Source organism: Salvelinus fontinalis, chromosome 41, assembly GCF_029448725.1.
Source record: "Salvelinus fontinalis isolate EN_2023a chromosome 41, ASM2944872v1, whole genome shotgun sequence".
NCBI classification, from domain to species: Eukaryota; Metazoa; Chordata; class Actinopteri; order Salmoniformes; family Salmonidae; genus Salvelinus; species Salvelinus fontinalis.
In genome coordinates this window covers 13,994,330-14,013,899 of record NC_074705.1, presented here as the reverse complement: position 1 = coordinate 14,013,899, position 19,570 = coordinate 13,994,330, and the positions used below count along the sequence as shown (strand labels likewise).

General features: G+C 43.3%; 1 protein-coding gene across 3 annotated transcripts; it reads left to right on the top strand.

The window, feature by feature from the left end:
* The first annotated feature begins 2,368 nt into the window (after window positions 1-2,368).
* On the top strand, window positions 2,369-19,551 carry LOC129840715 (integrin beta-6-like). Of its 3 annotated transcripts, none has more exons than XM_055908819.1 (16): window positions 2,369-2,662; window positions 5,852-5,927; window positions 6,409-6,488; window positions 7,210-7,408; window positions 7,719-7,965; window positions 8,475-8,640; window positions 8,862-9,023; window positions 9,313-9,408; window positions 9,716-9,805; window positions 11,233-11,367; window positions 11,521-11,938; window positions 12,263-12,485; window positions 16,374-16,471; window positions 17,347-17,463; window positions 18,315-18,481; window positions 18,579-19,551. In XM_055908819.1, exons 2-16 carry the CDS (start codon window positions 5,870-5,872, stop codon window positions 18,681-18,683), a joined length of 2,361 nt encoding a protein of 786 aa, XP_055764794.1. In that variant the 5' UTR covers window positions 2,369-2,662; window positions 5,852-5,869; the 3' UTR covers window positions 18,684-19,551. The 3 variants fall into 3 exon arrangements, with proteins under 3 accessions (XP_055764794.1, XP_055764795.1, XP_055764796.1); XM_055908820.1 differs by lacking the exon at window positions 2,369-2,662 and adding an exon at window positions 4,180-5,699; XM_055908821.1 differs by lacking the exon at window positions 2,369-2,662 and having other exon boundaries at window positions 7,220-7,408.
* Window positions 19,552-19,570: the final 19 nt, after the last annotated feature.

The following is a 19,570-nucleotide window of genomic DNA, read 5'->3' as shown; positions in this document are numbered from 1 at the left end:
AACCACAGGAGGCTGAAGAAATTTGGCTTGGCTCCTAAAACCCTCACAAACTTCTACAGGTGTACAATTGAGAGCATCCTGTCAGGCTGTATCACCGCCTGGTACAGCAACTGCACCGCCCGCAACCGCAGGGCTCTCCAGATGGTGTTGTGGTCTGCACAACACATCACCGGGGACACACTGCCTGCCCTCCAGGACACCTACAGCACCCGATGTCACAGGAAGGCCAAAAAGATCATCAAGGACATCAACCACCTGAGCCACAGCCTGTTCACCCCGCTATTATCCAGAAGGCGAGGTCAGTAAAGGTGCATTAAAGCTGGGACCGAGAGACTGAAAAACAGCTTCTATCTCAAGGCCATCAGACTGTTAAATATGAATCACTAGCCGGCCTCCTCCCAATACTCTTTTCTGAACTTAATCACTGTCCCTAGCCGGCTACCACCCGGTTACTCAACCCTGCACCTTAGAGGCTGCTACCCTGTAGACATGGAATCACTGATCACTTTAATAATGGAACACTGGTCACTTTAATAATGTTTACATAATGTTTTACTAATTTCATATGTATATACTGTATTCTACTGTATTCTAGTCAATGCCACTCCGACATTGCTTGTCCTAATATTTATATATTTCTCAATTCCATTCTTTTAATTTGAGATTTGTGTGTACTGTTGTGAATTGTTAGATACTACTGCACTGCATTTCGCTACCACCGCAATAACTTCTGCTAAATATGTGACCAATAAAATGTGATTTGATTTACATGAAGTACCTTCAATCAACAGCAGAGGGGGCTATGCTTTCAAATTAGTAAGTATTTATTTAACTAGGCAAGTCAGTTAAGACCAAATTCTTATTTACAATGACAGCCTACTGGGGAACAGTGGATTAACTGTCTTGATTTAGGGGAAGAACGACAGATTTTTACCTTGGGGATTTGACCCAGCAACCTTTCGGTTACTGGCCCAACGCTCTAACCACTAGGCTACCTGCCACCCTGAAAGTAAATGTAGCAGATGTCTAAAATCATATACATAGAATAATATATAGTTTCAGATTCCACTTTGTCATCGTTAGTACTGTCTTGATAAGAACTTGATGTATCAATGTACTTGCTAACCAGTGATGTATATAAACGTGAGTATACAGTATATGTCCATGGCGCTAACCTATTTGACACTATTTGTAGCATCCAGGGGGTTTCATGTAATGCATCCATTGTAATATCAGTGTCTTTTATGGGGCTTCTCTGTTAAAGCTAGCAGCTTACTTGAGCTGATGCCATAGACACAAAGGCACCATGTCCCATATATCTTACCAGTAAAGATCACCCACTACCCCACACACACACACACATGCTCTGGACACCACCCAGCCAGACTGTAATGCCAGGCATATGCTCCCCACGCCACACAAGAACATCGACCCCTATGAACATAAGGAGCAAATGATGGAGGATTAGCACTCTCTCTCTCTCTCCGTTCTCTCGCTCTTTCTGATGTCTAATTCTCCACAGCTGAAGGGACATGGCGCTATTCCCTAAAGTGGGGCCAAGGTCAGATTGGGGGTGCCTGTGCAGACATCGGGGGTGCAGACATTGAGAGGGTCTGTGGTATCTAGTGTCTTGATTCATTCACTAATTTCTGTTCAATGGCATTTCATAGGAAAGGGGCTGATTGACCTTTAAATAAACGTTTCTGCCACGTGTCTTTATGTGGTCACAGTATAGCCTATGGATACATTTTTCAATAGCAATGTAAAAAGCGACTAATGTGTTTTACTCTACAGTAGTAGAGGGTAACTGTACCACATGGCAAAGAGTCAGCTTGATTAGCCTGGTAGCCATTTGGAACCAGAATGGTGACCACATTGACTTCTGGGAATAATGCCTTGCCTGAATGTGCAGTTTTACTGAACTCATCTGACTCTCATCCCTACGATGTACATCTGTCACCTTGTCCTCTCTCTCTCTCTCTCCTCTCTCTGTCTCTGTCTCTCTCTCTCTCTCTCTCTCTCTCTCTCTCTCTCTCCGTAACTCTTTTATACACACACACATTCCAATCATACCACCACAGGGAAGGGATAACATTAATACACCGTCACTCCTTTCATCTCTGTCCCTCCTCTGCACTTGTTTCAATTAACTCACTGGGCTTGATATTCACTTCCAAACACAAGACAGCGACAAAAACAACAGATTTTTGTGCTTTACATCTTGACAGAAGTTCCCCACGGGGAGCTGTAGCCTACTGCGTCAACCAAGAGAGGGCAACGCTGGCACATTTGGCCTGTCAGTCAATCTGGATCACTGCCACTGTGCTACCATCCCTCTCTAATGAAGGCGGCTGTTATTTGTATGTCTCAGACCCACCAGCAGTTGCTGCCATCACTCATCAGCACCCCTCCACCCCCATCAGCCTGGGAGCATGGGCAGTGGGGAGGGTGAGAGGGACAGGCAGCGTCATGCTTCATAAAGCTGTCTGTTACTGTAGGTTTATAGTTACTCCTGCCCAGGGCTGCAGTTGGAACTGGACGTTTTGAGGGCCGGCGGCAGTGGCGACGTCTCCCTGATTCCTCTCCCACCATTTGTCAGGCGGTGACAAGGACGCAGCGGCCCTTTGACAGGGCAGCATGGTACCAGAGGAGGCTCCTGTAGGTGAGTTGCCTCATTGCAGTGCCGACCGTTGTGATGTACTGTGTGTTGACACGGCCCGCCCGGCACACACACACTGATATATCTGTGATATCATATCACACAGCACTGCGTACAACCCGGAGCAGGCATCTCATTGTAAGGAATAACTAGGAGTAATGACTAGGATTCAGTTTCTTATGAATCCCTTAACTTGACGAAGCCAATATCATGTTCATGTCTCAACAACGGAAGTAGAGGTTGGAGTCTAGTTAGGAATGCTGGCAGGTTTTGTGTGGGAGAGTCTTCCTTCCCTCACATTGTGACTGATGGTGGGAATGAAACCTTGGGAAAGCAACAATGAAGATGAACAGAAGTTTTTTCTATTTCTCTCTGTATGGTTAGACATGACCATCTGACCCAAAGATTGGCTTATTGACATGCTGGAGAACACTTTTTGGGACACTGGCTGGTTAGGTAGGACACTTTGAATGAAAGAATGGATATCTGGGCTGGTTAGATAGGACACTTTAATGAAATAATGATTATCTGGGCTGGTTAGGTAGGATCATTTAATGAATGAATGCATATCTGGGCTGGTTAGGTAGGACAATTTAATGAAAGAATGGACATGGTAAGGTAAGTCTATTAAGTAGGACAATGTAATGAATGACCTGAGTGGATTAGGTAGGACAACTAGGTTGGACAGTTTAATGAGTTAATGGATATCTAAGCTGGTTAAGTAGGACAATTAGGTAGGACAATTAGGTAGGACAATTTAATGAATGAATGGGTAGCTGAGTTGTCAGATAGCGACAGATGATATTTTAAAAGGTCACACTAGTGTATGTTTTAAAGATGTTTATGGGTGGCCTGTGTACTTTCTCTGAACAGCGGTGGCACACCTGTACAAATGTTTGTCCTCTAGTCAGATAGAGAATGGAGGGAGCTGCAAAGTGGCAGAGGGCAAGGGCTGTCGTTACACTGTCACTCCATCCATGACAGTGGGAATGACAGACAGCTGGGTGCCTCTGGGGGTGGAGGAGGACAGGAGTAAGGATGACGCTGGCGGAAGACTGGAGAAAAGACGAGTAGACTATAGGAGAGATTATAATGGAAGAATCATTTGGAGAGATGAGTAAATATGAGAGGAGAAGTGGAGAAGGGAGCATAGGAGAGGGGGATAGTAACAGAGAAGGAGAGGAGGGGGTTTGGAGTAACAGATGAGGGGCTTACTGCGATTCGGAGGGGTGTGATACTGCTTTAGTAGGATATTCCGTCTGGAACGGACGAGCTGAGAAATCCACACTGCAGCTGTCAATTGTTCCCCACCTACACACTCCGCCTGTTAAGACACACACTCCATGTGCTACGCACACACACATTCACGCCTATTCACTCACAGGTTACATACACACACACACACACACACACACACACACACACACACACACACACACACACACACACACACACACACACACACACACACACACACACACACACACACACACACACACACACACACACACACACACATAAACTTATGAGGATATTTGTATTGAGCAACAGACTACTTTTCAAAAGAGCCCGAGACGTATTTTTTGTCCCTACTGTTAATCATTAAATCTAAAGTAACCCTTGAGATATGCACATTTCTGAGGGGTTGGTCGTATTAAATATTAACGTATTTTTTCAGTTGCAGTATCTAGTCTGGGTAATTCAGGGGTTATCTCGTCTGGGTAATTCAGGGGTAATGACTTATGGTCTGGCAAGCCTGGATGGTTGGTTGTCCCTATAAACAACGGTTATCACGTTGGCCTACACCCGCCTTTATACACAGCTCAACAATGGATCCAGTCACATTGCTTTATGGGTAAATACAACATAGAATAGAGTATGATGTTAAAGCCAATAAACAACACTTGATGGAGACCTGTTATAGTGAAAAAATGCTACAGACAAGACAATGTGTGCCATAATATAATACATTTCAAGAACAAGGCAGTGAAGACATGATTGACCATATAATGCAACACATTGACAGACAGGCAATCGTGACCCACTGAACTATGGGTAAGTATTCTGTTGCATATCCTGGAAGTTCGAAAGTATGATGTTTTACAACCGCAGGGATTTGACTTGATCTAGTTCATTTGGTCCTGTGATGCTCAGTCGGTAGAGCATGGCGCTCGCAATGCCAAAGGTTGTGTGTACGATTCCTGCTGGAGCCGCCCATATGTAAAATGTATGCACGCATTGCTCTAAGTCGCTTTGTATTTCAGTGTCTGCTAAATGGCAAATATTATATTCATTTGTGATCACTAGGGAATTGGCCTACTGGCCTAGGTATGTATCAGGTTGTCATTATAGGTCATGAGGCATTAATACAAGTGAATTACCCGTGTATAAGCATACTTCAATTTACACACCTTACAAATACTATGGCTTCGTAACTGCATCAATACTCATATTCAAAGTATCAACACTAGCCTATATATTTTGCAGTGAAACAGAGGTCCAGTAAAGAGGGAATTATTTCTGTCATGGCAGATTTAAAATGAAGAATGATCAGTCCTAGGACACATAACATGCTTATTTAGAAAGGCAGAATGAAACATGCTATTTCCCCATATTTAAACACTATTTCAAAGTTATTATTTTGTGTGTACAAATAGTTACATGGATTTGATCATTTATCTCATAACCTGCACTTCAATATTTGTTATAACAGTTTGAGATTGCAGGCTTACAAAATAACATTGGTTTAAAATATATATATATATATGTAAAAATACAAGTTAATTTCTGTTATATTTCGATTATCAAATAATCTTCCATTGAAATAAAACCCAGATCAATGTACCCGTTGTCCGGCCTCACTTCACTCATAACTCACGCCCGCACACTCACTTCTCACCCACACACTCACTTCTCACCCACTCACTCACTCTCTGTAGTCCCGTTCCGTTTATGTTCTCACCTGTACGGAAGTGAACATAAAAGGCTGGGCAGGTAAGAATGTCTGAACCACGCAGGCACTCAACGTCTTTCCTGCCAGGTAAGAAAGACGGCGCATTCTCTTGTCGTTTAGCCTAGACAGTGATACCAAGAGAAACTTACTAAGGCTGGAAATACCTATTTGTTTTGTTACTTTTACTCTACATATTAAAGTGCCAGAGAATGTTTTGTTGTTCTTTCATATCCCTATAGCAGTAACCGCGAGGACCAATGGGGATTGCTGTACTTCTGGTCCTGATTCTTCGGCATTGGATCAACAACGTGGAGGGTAAGACTAGAGACCGGATCAAACGGCTTTGATTAAATAACTTCATTAACTTCTCCTTTCAAGGTTACATGTAACTGCAGTATATCCAGATTTTTCCCTGTATTATAAAAGCTTTATTATACGTTTATACAGGTAAATATTCCACGTCATACATTAATGCAATTTATTGATTACATTTAAATTAATTTATTTGATCCAGTGGTTTATATATACAAATATTTATTTATACCCCCCACGCACACACACAATTATTATTGTGATGTTTCATGATGACATAACCTATCATTTGCTCTAGTTATTCATGCGCAAATTAACCAGGCGCATCACAAAGGCAGAGGCACTAAAACTTCATTCATATATTGATATACTATAGTATTACATTCCAGGCATCAGTGCCGTGAGAAAATGTAACCCGTGCTAGACAGGGCCAACCACGCTGACCACTTCTATATTCTATATTCCCCGTGTGGTGTCCATGTAGGAACATGTTCGGTTGGCAGCGCAGTGACTTGTGACGAGTGTCTCCAGCTGGGTCCCCACTGTGCATGGTGCACACAAGAGGTAGGCTATACATCTAGGTCAGGGGAACCCAATTACATTCAGCCGTGGGACGATCTTTCCTTGAGCCGATGGTCGGGGGGCCGCGTTATAGTTCTAAATAACGTGTGCATTGCAAATTGACCGCAAGAGTTCCAAACAGATTAAATATTTGACAAAAACAGAATAATTTCAAACTTGAATTACATTTGGATACGATCACATTTGCCTCTCTATTTATGCGTGGGAAAACTAGGGAACAATTTCCTGAATAAAAATTAATTTGACGTCATTTCTTGCTGATTTTACAGTCTTTTATGTCCAAGAAGGAAATGTATATTAAAAATATATAAAACTATATATCTATATTTTGCACAGAACTTTGGGGGCAAAATAAAATCACTGCCTATTGAGGAACGCTGATCTAGGGCATAACATTGTTGCTAGTCCAGTAGGAAAACATATCATGAATTCATAAATGTGCAACTAGCCTAACTTGAAATGGAATACTGATATGACATGTTGTTGATGGAGCAAATTGCAGTGCAGAGTCAAAAAAATATTGTTCAATGATTTAATGATGACAATATTTGTAAATGATCTTTAGAAGTTCTACTTTTAAGTTAGTACTGTAGTATGAATATAACTATTGACTGACGAAACACCAATAAAATATGTTAAGAGTCTCTGTGTTAGATTGGTTGTAATGTGGGAGTAAAACCTTGTGGTGTTTTTAACCTCTCAGAATTTCACAGACTCGTTTTTAATTAGTGAGCGATGTGACACGCCGTACGTCCTCCTAGAGAGAGGCTGTGCCCAGGACCTGGTAGAATTTCCTGTGACCAACTCCGAGGTCCACAAGGACCAGCCTCTCGGGAAGAAAACGGGGAATACCAACAGCACACAGATATCACCACAGAAGATGGCCCTCAAACTCAGAACTGGTAATCCTTTATTTATACAGTTACTGATGGAGACCTGGGGCAGTCGCTGTGTCCATTATTTATACAGCTATTGGGTACACTGCTCACTGCTCACACTGTGTGTAAATGTTGGCCTGGCGGTGATTTGAAGTTGATTTAGAAACTCTTTTTGATGAATGAAGGATGTTTAATGAATATTGTCACACAATTTATCACATAAAGATAATACTATGAATATAATTTCTCACTAGCATGGTCAGACCTTGAACTGAACAGAGCCCGGAGAGAGAGACAGAAAACACTCTATTCTATTTCTTATTTTTTCGTTCAGGCAGTGAGGTGACCTTCCAGATCAGTGTGCAGCAGACAGAGGACTACCCTGTAGACATCTACTACCTGATGGACCTCTCAGCCTCCATGATTGACGACCTGGAGATGATTAAAGACTTGGGCTCCACCCTGTCCAAAGAGATGGCAAAGCTCACCAGTAAATTCAGACTTGGATTCGGGTCCTTCGTTGAGAAACCAGTCCTCCCGTTCATTAAGATCACTCCTGGAGAGCTGGAGAACCCTTGTAGGTAGGGTACAGTATGGTTGTGAGAAATTCAATGAAAACCATTTGTAACACTATGGTTGAAGTACAAATGAAGACCACTTTTTTTATATAATAATATAATATATGCATTTAGCAGACACTTTTATCCAAAGTGACTTACAGTCATGCGTACATATTTGTGGTTGGTCCCGGGAATCAAACCCCACTACCCTGGCGTTACAAGGGCCATACTCTACCAACTAAGCTACAAAGGACCATCTTTCTGTGGAAGAGACAGATTTTCTCACTAAAAGAGCTTAGTAAACGACACAGTGTTTTTGAGTATGTTTATAACACGCTTACTTGTTGTAAGTAACAGTAATAACTAGTAATAAAGAATTAGTTAAACAGTGATGGAAATATTTGGCCCTCAAAGTCTCATCTGTAGACATGGAAAGTCGTGGAAAGTTCTGTTCTTTTGAATTTGTCTTAGAGTGGGAGCCCTGGTCATAGATGTAATACACTATGTTTCTGTATGGAATTCCCATGCAGGAGTGTGGATGAGAGCTGTCTGCCAACGTTTGGATACAAACACGTCCTCCCCCTCACCAGCAGCACAGAGAAGTTCAACAGTATCATCACCAACCAGCGTGTGTCTGCCAACATCGACCTGCCGGAGTGTGGCTTCGATGCCATTATGCAGGCTGCTGTCTGTGGCGTAAGTGAGAGAGCCTGTGGTTCAGGTTTGATTTGATTTGTCCCCAAAGATGGTACCCATTTTAACAGAAGAGAATAGAGCTGAATAGAAAATAATACTGCAGAATAGAATATAAGGGAAGGGGATAGAATATCTTCATTTTTCAAGGGAACTTCAGGTGTTCTTTGACAACGGACTGTAGTATTATTGCGGTATAATAATCTCTCGTCTCTTCCTGTTAGGACAAGATAGGCTGGAGGAACGACTCCATGCGCCTGCTGGTGTTTGTGAGCGACGCCGACTCTCACTTTGGGATGGACAGCAAGATGTCAGGCATCGTCGTCCCTAACGACGGGGAGTGCCATCTGGACAGCAACAATGAATACTCTATGGCTGCCCATCTGGTAAGGGGACAGTCACATCAGATTCATTCATTGTTTCTATGACTGGGGTTGTAATACTGTGATTCACCGTTTATGATGCTATAATATGGCTTTCATTCCTATCCATGGTGAAGGAGTGTCCCTTTACTGTAATGACTACTGGCTCTTTGGGGTCTAGGCCGGGTGACTGTAAAGTACTTTTTTATTACTGTTGATGTGAAAAGGGCTTTAGAAATACATGTAATTGGTTCATTCATTGGGATGAAATACGACGGTCTGAGGTTTTAAAATACTGACTTTGTCCATCCAGGAATACCCAACTCTGGGACAGCTGATGGATAAACTGGTGGACAACAATATCCTGCTTATATTCGCTGTGACGGAAAATCAGAAACACAACTACGAGGTGAGAACTTCTCCTTCTCCCTCCATTGTCCTTTTCCCAACAGCAATGTGACGTTTACCTGTTAGAAAACACCGGGTTGAAACGAGGTATGCGGTAAGCCGGGTTATGGAATGGAGAAGGAACATGTATCTCTGTGTATCGTTGAGGTTATCATGTTTGATTCGCTAAGGGCTCTCAGTGGGCGTGTTGGAACAAGCGCTCTCTTCTTCCTGTTTTGGGTTGAACTTATTTCCTTATGATGTTGCTGTGACTGGTCGTCCAATCTACATAAACAGTAACAGTGTGTCTGTTGTGTGTTTTATCTCAGAACTATGCACATTTCATACCTGGTGCCACTGTGGGGGTTCTGGAATCAGATTCAAGGAACATCCTGGAACTGATTGTGACGGCGTATAAAGTAAGAGTCCGATTCTGTCACTGTGGGTGTACAGTGTGTTTGTTAGTTAGCAGGACTATTGAGACTTGCTGAGTACATGGCCGTAGGGACCTCTGACTAGCTGCCTCGGGTTAGAATCTTCCTTTCTGTTTATCTCTTCTCTTCTCTCTCCCTCCTCTCCCTCCCCCTCTCATCCCCGTCTCTCCGTTCCTTCCCCCCTCTCTCCCTCTCCTCTCTGCACCTCGATATGCTGTCAGCAGGCCTGTACTCGCCCCTGCTGTTTGATCCTCTGTCGTGGCTCTGTGTTCCTCCCTACAGTCTAATCCCTATTGGCTTCAGGCCTACAGGCAGCGCGCGTGTGTGTGTGTACGAGTGTATGCACGAGGGTATGCGCGAGTGGTGTGTGTACGTGTGCGTTGACGGTGATGAGAGTCGACCCACAGCTTCTAATAATTTCAGCAGACGCTTCCTGAACAGCCTACCATAGCCAAGTCTAGCTATGCCAAGGGGCTTCACTGAGAGCTTTATTCAATACCGAGCTAATGGCAAGCACTTAGCATCTAGCATAATAAGAAATGTACAGGACATACTTTGTGTGAAAGCTATTAAGAGGTTAGCCACATTAGCCCCCCTTATTTTGGGGATAACTAGATATTGATTTAGTGCTCGTCATAGTACACTGTACCGCGAGTACACTACTGCTCCAGCTGTGTCTCAGCTCAAGCTTTTTCTCTCACGCATCACACAGACCACATCTTCCCCGAAGGCCTGAAGGAACTGAAAGGATAAAAATATAATCTGTCAACACTGTGTTGACTAAGAGAAAGAGTCCCTAGAGTCATATCTACCTCACTGTACCCTGTGGTGATTGGCAAATAACACCTGGGAAACCTGGGAGCTTGACGGAATACCTGGGAAGTTACTGGGATCATGACTCACACCACTCAGAGAAAGGGACTTACCTATATAGTGGAAGACTATGAATGAATAGGCCCAGCTGGGCAAACCTTAGCAGTGTTGGAGCATACCGTAGCCTTAGAAAGTGAGTAAGAAGTCAGTGGTTGCAGAAGCTTATAATGGTTCCCTTTCTCTCTCTCTCTCTCTCTCTCTCTCTCTCTCTCTCTCTCTCTCTCTCTCTCTCTCTCTCTCTCTCTCTCTCTCTCTCTCTCGCTTTCTCTCTCTCTCTCCCTCTCTCTCTCTCTTTCACTCTCTCTCTTTCACTCTCTCTCTCCCTCTCTCTCTCTCTCTCTCTCTCTCTCTCTTTCACTCTCTCTCTCTTTCACTCTCTCTCTCTCTTTCTCTTTCACTCTCTCTCTCTCTCTCTCTCTCTCTCTCTCTCTCTCTCTCTCTCTCTCTCTCTCTCACACACACACATTCACGCGCACACATACACACACAGGACTAGGACTTAACCATGGCCCTGTTATAGGTTACCTTTGTGTTTTTAGGAGCTGCGCTCTGAGATAGAGCTGGAGGTACTAGGAGACACGGAGGATCTACAGATCTCCTTCACAGCGATCTGTCAGGATGGCACGGTACTACCTGGACAGAAACGATGCTCCAACGTCAAAGCTGGAGACACGGTTTGTTCCCATTTTGCTGGTCAGTTGGTCAGTGATATTCAAGAACAATATTCCTATATTTTCCTCTTGTCGTAACAAGTTTCCAACTGACTATACAGCCACCTCAAAGCATGTATGCTATAACATCCACCCTTCAATCTCTGTGATTCCCAGGTCTCCTTCAACGTGACTGTAGAACTCTCTGAGTGTCTCGACGGTCCCCAGCGTTTCCTCATCAAACCGGTGGGCTTTCAGGACCCCCTGGAGATAGACCTGGAGTCCCTGTGCTCCTGTGCCTGTCACCAGACCCCCGAACCCAACAGCAGCCACTGCAGCCTGGGCCGTGGATCTCTGGAGTGTGGCTCCTGTCTGTGTGATCCAGGGTACATGGGTTCCAAGTGTGAGTGTACGGAGGAGAGCGTCCAGAGCAGTAACTGCAAGGCCAGTGGCGCTCCGGAGTCCTGTAGCGGGCAAGGGGAGTGTTTCTGCGGCCAGTGTGTGTGTCACCCGTCTAGTTTCGGACGTGTCTACGGGGCCTACTGCGAGTGTGACGACTTCTCGTGTGTGAGGTTCCGAGGGGTCCTCTGTGGAGGTGTGTACGTACGGTCGAAACATGGACTTCCATGACGAGCATTGTGGTTTCACCTCTTCCTCTTTTGATGAAAACAGACAATGTACTGACATCACACTGACACAGTAATATAACATATGACCTTAGAATATTGCAACAGGATATACTTGCGTGCTAATGTGTGTGTGTGTGTGTGTGTGTGTGTGTGTGTGTGTGTGTGTGTGTGTGTGTGTGTGTGTGTGTGTGTGTGTGCGTGCGTGTGTGTCTGTGTGTGTGTCTGTGTGTGTGTGTGTCTGTGTGTGTGTGTGTGTGTGTGTGTGTGTGCGTGCGTGCGTGCGTGCGTAGGTCACGGGGACTGTGACTGCGGCGAGTGTGTGTGTCAGAGCGGCTGGGCGGGGGAGTACTGTAACTGCAGCAGCAGCAGGGACAAGTGTGTGTCGGAGGACGGAGCGCTGTGCAGCGGACGGGGGAAGTGTGTGTGCGGGAAGTGTGTGTGTTCCATGCCCGGAGCCTCTGGAGACACCTGTGAAAGGTGTCCTACCTGTGGAGACTCCTGTAGCTCTGCTAGGTAAGAAGAACACACACCTGTCCAGTTTCCCAATGGGTCATACACAGTTGAAGTCGGAAGTTTACATACACCTTAGCCAAATACATTTAAACTCAGTTTTTCACAATTCCTGACATTTAATCCTAGTAAACATTCCCTGTTTTAGGTAAGTTAGGATCACCACTTTATTTTAAGAATGTGAAATGTCAGAATAATAGCAGAGAGAATGATTCATTTCCCAGTGGGTCAGAAGTTTACATACACTCAATTAGTATTTGGTAGCATTGCCTTTAAATTGTATAACTTGGGTCAAACGTTTCTGGTAGCCTTCCACAAGGTTCCCACAATAAGTTGGGTGAATTTTGGCCCATTCCTCCTGACAGAGATGGTGTAACTGAGCCAGGTTTGATGGCCTCCTTGCTCGCACACGCTTTTTCAGTTCTGCCCACACATTTTCTATAGGATTGAGGTCAGAGCTTTGTGATGGCCACTCCAATACCTTGACTTTGTGGTCCTTACGCCATTTTGCCACAACTTTGGAAGTATGCTTGGGGTCATTGTCCATTTGGAAGACCCATTTGCGACCAAGCTTTAACTTCTTGGCTGATGTCTTGAGATGTTGCTTCAATATATCCACATAATTGTCCTGCCTCATGATGCCATCTATTTTGTGAAGTGCAGCAGTCCCTCCTGCAGCAAAGCACCCCCACAACATGATGCTGCCACCCCCGTGCTTCACGATTGGGATGGTGTTCTTCGGCTTGCAAGCCAGCCCCCTTTATTCTCCAAACATAACGATGGTCATTTTGGCCAAACAGTTCTATTTTTGTTTCATCAGACCAGAGGACATTTCTCCAAAAAGTACGATCTTTGTCCCCATGCCGTAGTCTGGCTTTTTTATAGCAGTTTGGGAGCAGTGGCTTCTTCCTTGCTGAGTGGCCTTTCAGGTTATGTCGATATGGGACTCGTTTTACTGTGGATATAGATACTTTTGTACCTGTTTCCTCCAGCATCTTCACAAGGTCCTTTGCTGTTGTTCTAGGATTGATTTGCACTTTCGCACCAAAGTACGTTCATCTCTAGGAGGCAGAATGAGTCCCCTTCCTGAGCGGTACGATGGCTTCGTGGTCCCATGGTGTTTATACTTGCGTACTCTTGTTTGTACAGATGAACGTGGTACCTTCAGGCGTTTGGAAATTGCTCCCAAGGATGAACCAGACTTGTGGAGGTCTACAATTTTTTTGGCTGGTTTCTTTTGATTTTCCCATGATGTCAAGCAAAGAGGCACTGAGTTTGAAGGTAGGCCTTGAAATACATCCACAGGTACACCCCCAATTGACTCAAATTATGTCAATTAGCCTATCAGAAGCTTCTAAAGCCATGACATCATTTTCTGGAAGATTATAAGTGAAATCATTTACAGACAGATTATAAGTGAAATAATCTGTCTGTAAACAATTGTTGGAAAAATTACTTGTGTCATGCACAAAGTAGATGTCATAACCGACTTGCCAAAACTATAGTTTGTTAACAAGAAATTTGTGGAGTAGTTGAAAAACAAGTTTTAATGACTCCAACCTAAGTGTATGTAAACTTCCGACTTCAACTATATACAGTGCCGTCAGAAACTATTCATGCCCCTTGACTTATTCCACATTTTATTGTGTTACAGCCTGAATTCAAAATGGATTAAATAAATACAAATTGTCACTCATCACCCCATAATGACAATGTGACAACCTATTTTTAGACATTTCTGCAAATGTGTTGAAAATTTAATCCAGAAATATCTCATTTATGTAAATATTCACATCCCTGAGTCATTAGAATCACCTTTGGCAGTGATTATAGGTGTGAGTCTTTCGGGGTAAGTCTGTAAGAGCTTTGCACACCTGGATTGCATATCATTCTTTTAAAAATTCTTCAAGCTTTGTCAAGTTGGTTGTTGATCATTGCTAGACAGCCATTTTCAAGTCTTGACTGATTTTCAAGCTGATTTAAGTAAAAACTGTAACTAGGCCATTCGGGATCATTCAATGTTGTCTTGGTAAGCAACTCCAGTGTATATTTGGCCTTGTGTTTTAGGTTATTGTCCTACTGAAAGGTGCATTTGTCTCCCAGTGTCTGTTGGAAAGAAAACTGAACCAGATTTTCCTCTAGGATTTTTCTTGTGCTTAGCTTTATTCCGTTTATTTGTATCCCCCCCAAAAAACTCCCTTGTCCTTGCTGATGACAAGCATTCCCATAACATGATGCAGCCACCACCATGCTTAAAAATATGAAGACTGGTACTCAGTGATGTGTTGTGTTGGATTTGCTCCAAACATAACATTTTTTATTCAGGGCATGAAGTTAATTTCTTTGCCACATTTTTAGCAGTCTTACTTTAATGCCTTATTACAAACAGTATGCATGTTTAGGAATATTTGTATTCTGGAGTAACTATAATTGTCACGGCTGTTGAAAGGAGAGGACCAAGGTGCAGCGTGGTGAAGCTCAAAGGCTATGTGCCCTAAACAAAGTCAACTTCCCACAAACACAGGTGGAAAAAAGAGCTACCTAAGTATGGTTCTCAATCAGAGACAACGATAGACAGCTGCCTCTGATTGAGAACCACACCTGGCCAAACACAAAGAAAAAGAACACATAGAAATAGAAAATCATAGAAACACAAAACATAGAATGCTCACGCCCTGACAATAATGTTGTTGATCCATCCTCAGTTTTCTCCTATCACGGCCATTAAACTCTGTAACTGTTTTAAAGTCACCATTGGCCTCATGGTGAAATCCCTGAGCGGTTTCCTTCCTCTCTAGCAAGTTAGGAAGGACACCTGTATCTTTGTAGTGACTGTGTGTATTGCTACATCATCCAAAGGGTCATTAATAAGGCATTGGAAAACATCCCTGGTCTTTGTGATTGAATCTGTGTTTGAAATTCACTGCTCGACTAAGGGACCATTCAGATAATTGTGTGTGTGGGTTACAGAGATGAGATAGTCATAAAAAAAAATCATGTTAAACACTATTATTGCACACATAGTGAGTCCATTATGTTACGTGTAAAGCACATTTTTACTCCTGAACTTATTTAGATTTGCCGTAGCAAAGGGGTTGAATCCTTATTGATTCACGGCATTTCAGCTTTTCATTTTTAAAAACATAATCCCGCTTTGACATGATGGCATAGTGTTTGTAGGCTAGTGACACAAAATTCAGAATGTGGAAAATCTCCTGGGGTGTGAATACTTTCTGAAGGCACTGTAGGACATGTGTTTCAGGAATGACAACAGCGACTGTAGACAGTACAGCAAATAAATATAGTACTGAAAGTGATGAGATGCCAACACTTATAGCAAATGTCTAGACCACACTAGCCCACATCCTGTGAAACCTGGGTCATGTTCCACACTAGCCCACATCCTGTGAAACCTGGGTCATGTTCAGCAGAAACTGTTTTCACGTCCAAAAAAAACAAATCATATTTACCTACAGTATTTCGAAGCCCTTTGCTTTTTATTTGACTAATTGATTCTTCCCGGTCTTTACTTTTTTTTTTCCTAGCCAGGTTTGTCGCCTCTTTTCAGTACTGGGATATAGTGTTCACCTCATCTAGTCTGAATTTGTCTGCTTGTTCCTGAGGGCATCAAAAGACAGCCAACAACAGTGCTGGAGTATTTCCTTTCTCCATTGTAAAGGACCTGTCACACACAGTCCATCTGACACCACCATTATGTGCTAGACTACACACACACACAGAGAGAGAGAGAGAGAGAGCAGCCTCGGGAACAAACTGAAATCTGGCCAAGGCTTCTTCTGTTCACTCTTTATCAGGGGACACAAATAACCCTCCTGTTAAGGCCAGCACTCAACACGTGACAGATGTTGTGTATGTGTGTGTGTTCCTCAGGACCTGTGTGGAGTGTCATCTACAAGCAGAAGACGAGGCCACAGAGGAGTGCGTCCAAAGGTGCAGCGTCCCTCACGTCTTCGTCAATAATTCCACAGGTCAGTTACTCCTTCCTGCCTGTCTGTCTTTCTGTCTGAACTGTTTATAGACAAGAGTAGCCGAATCAGGACTGATACGATTCAAATGAATGTTGTGAAATGAGAACTCGAGAGAGAGTGACAGCAGAAACAGCATTACACAGACCTGTCCAGATTGACCACTTTTTTTAATCAAATGTGTGATTGCTAGGCTTGATGCCGGACTATTTCTGCAACCAACAGTGGGACATTGTTTCCTTGCCAACCCTGATGAAGACGTTTCTGGGGGAACTTTCCCTTTCCTGGCCCTTTCTCTTCCCTGTTTAATATGATCACCCCACGTTGTTTGTCCTGTGTGGGTACTAAACAGACTAGCATGTAAAGTTCCCCCATGGGTCAGAGATCTGGAGGTATGCTGGCCCGTCCTGCATCAAGTGTCTCTCTTTGTCCCTATCTTCACTCTCTCTTCAACCCTCTCCATCAGAACACTGTCTGGGTCCAGTGTTCACCTGACACTAGACAAAGGGGAACATATTATTTACCATGTCCTACAGACGAGGCTATTGTGGTGCTGGTTGAAAATAGTAGGACCTGACTCTGAGGGTTTGTTCCTATAAAGGGGAGCTTATTTTGAACCCGCTCACACTAATGCAAGCTGAGAGGTGTATCTGATCATCGCACCAGATCTTCAGGACTCAGATGTGAAATACAATGGTGTGACACACACACATTCACACAACATAGATCTTGGCCTTTGATATGGGAATCATATTGGCAGCAGAATAGAGAGGAAGGTATCCTCTTACGTCCTATTACAATGCAGAGGGAAGTTGATATGTGGCGTGTTCATTCATCCCATCTTCATAGCTGTGCATGTGTCCACGTCCCTTTTTCAGAATACGACGAGAGCCGGTCCACGCTGTGTACCCTAATGAGTGAGAACAACTGCTTCATCTCGTTCAGTGTGGTGGCTGGAGACATAGGGAGCACTGTGTATAATCTAAAGATGTACGGTAAGGTCAACGCCACACCTTGGGCCCAGATTCACCGAGAGGTTTTTGAACGTCACATAAAAGTACGAACAGTGAGAGAATGAAGGTGTTGTAAGCGAAGGAACGAGGCCAGAAGTTTAAGTGAAAGTAAACATTCATGGCGAATCGTTTTATACAGTCCTTTCCGGAAGTAATGAATGCAACTGGTAAAGGGGCTTAGTGAATCTGATGGGGCCGGACATACAGTAAGTCGTTAACAGGCAGATGTGAAAATCTCAGTGGGAAACATTGGAAACAGAATGCCCAATAATCTGCTTCCGCATTATATTTGTTATCACCTTTATTTAACTACACAAGTCAGTTAAGAACAAATTCTTATTTACAATGACAGCCTACACCGGTCACACCCGGATGACACTGGGCCAATTGTGGACCGCCCTATGGGACTCCCAATCACGGCCGGTTGTGGTACAGCCTGGAATCGAACCAGGGTGTCTGTAGTGACGCCTCAAGCACTGACAGGCAGTGCCTTAGACCGCTGCGCCACTCGGGAAAAAATGATGAGTCTGATCACTGTAATGATCAGACTCATCATGTGACCAATATAAAATATATATATTTGTAACATTAGCATAAAAGTTCCCCATTTCTTTCACAACCAGGGTAACGGTTACTGTAATGATCAACGAATTTATCTCGCCAAGTGTGCTAAAAAAACTTGCTATTACAATTACACCTTGAAAAAGTGTCTCTGTGATGACAACGGAAGGAAGTAACGGTGTGTGTGTCTCTCTCTCTCTCTCTCTCTCTCTCTCTCTCTCTCTCTCTCTCTCTCTCTCTCTCTCTCTCTCTCTCTCTCTCCATCCCTCCAGACTGTCCTGAGCCCCCCAACATAGCTATGATAGTACTGGGGGTCTCTCTGTCCATCCTCACCATCGGCCTCATCCTGCTGGGGGTGTGGAAGCTGCTGATCTCAGTCCACGACCGCAATGAGGTCGCCAAGTTTGAGGCCGAGAGGGCAAAGGCTAAATGGCAGTCGGTAAGATGGTGTCCTTGTCCTCATTTGCTCTGTCTAATGTCAATTGCTTTTAAATTCTTGTAGAATTGATTGTTAAACCGTTTTTTCTTTCCCACAGGGTACAAATCCTCTGTTTAGAAGCTCGACATCAACGTTTAAAAATGTAACTTATAAAAGCGCAGGGGGACTGAAAGTTGATATTCATTCAATGGATGGCTACTGATGATGACATCAGTGTGTGTGTGTGTGTGTGTGTGTGTGTGTGTGTGTGTGTGTGTGTGTGTGTGTGTGTGTGTGTGTGTGTGTGTGTGTGTGTGTGTGTGTGTGTGTGTGTGTGTGTGTGTGTGTGTGCAAGGACAAATTGTAAACACCACAATGTACAACATTGTATCACTCCAAAAGGTCTGGATCTTCTTCAGGGGTGCTATCTCATATCAGCAGACAGAAAATGGAATGTCTAGCTATGAATCATCTCTACATGAAATGACTTTGATTTTGCTGCTCTTAAAGTTGTCTCTGGTACAAACACTCTGCTGAACTGAACACTGGATTTTCCCATTTAGATTGTTACAGATTTAGGATCTTAATTTGATCACCCCGTTGCAGGAGAACTTTCCTTTCCTGAAATGTCAAAATTGTAGTGTATTTGAGGTTTAAAAAGGTTTCTGTAGTTTGTAATTTCCGCTTTGAAATTTCAGACTTGATTTTCCCTTACGAAAAATATGTAAACCTCTACAAAAATATCCAATATCCATGTGTAATTCACATAATTATTTATATTTCTGGTTGCTACAGGATTATTTTCCTGCTGTAGCAAACTGGCTCAAATTAAGATTTTACATCTTTATTTTTTTGATAGATTTTGGGTTGGGACATAAATAGCCGAAAGCTGAGAATAAACTGAGTAGGTTTGATACTACTGCAATGATGTTTAATGTTTTTTGTGTTATGAATGTTTTGTTTTGGGTTTTGAATCGAGGCTGAGCCTTGAATTATGTAATCTTGATTGGAATCACTTTGAGAAGAATAATTGATTAACTTCAATGTATGGCGCAAAAATAAAGTTGAACTTTTGAGTTGTTGCCGCATCATCATGTTCGTAATGTTTTG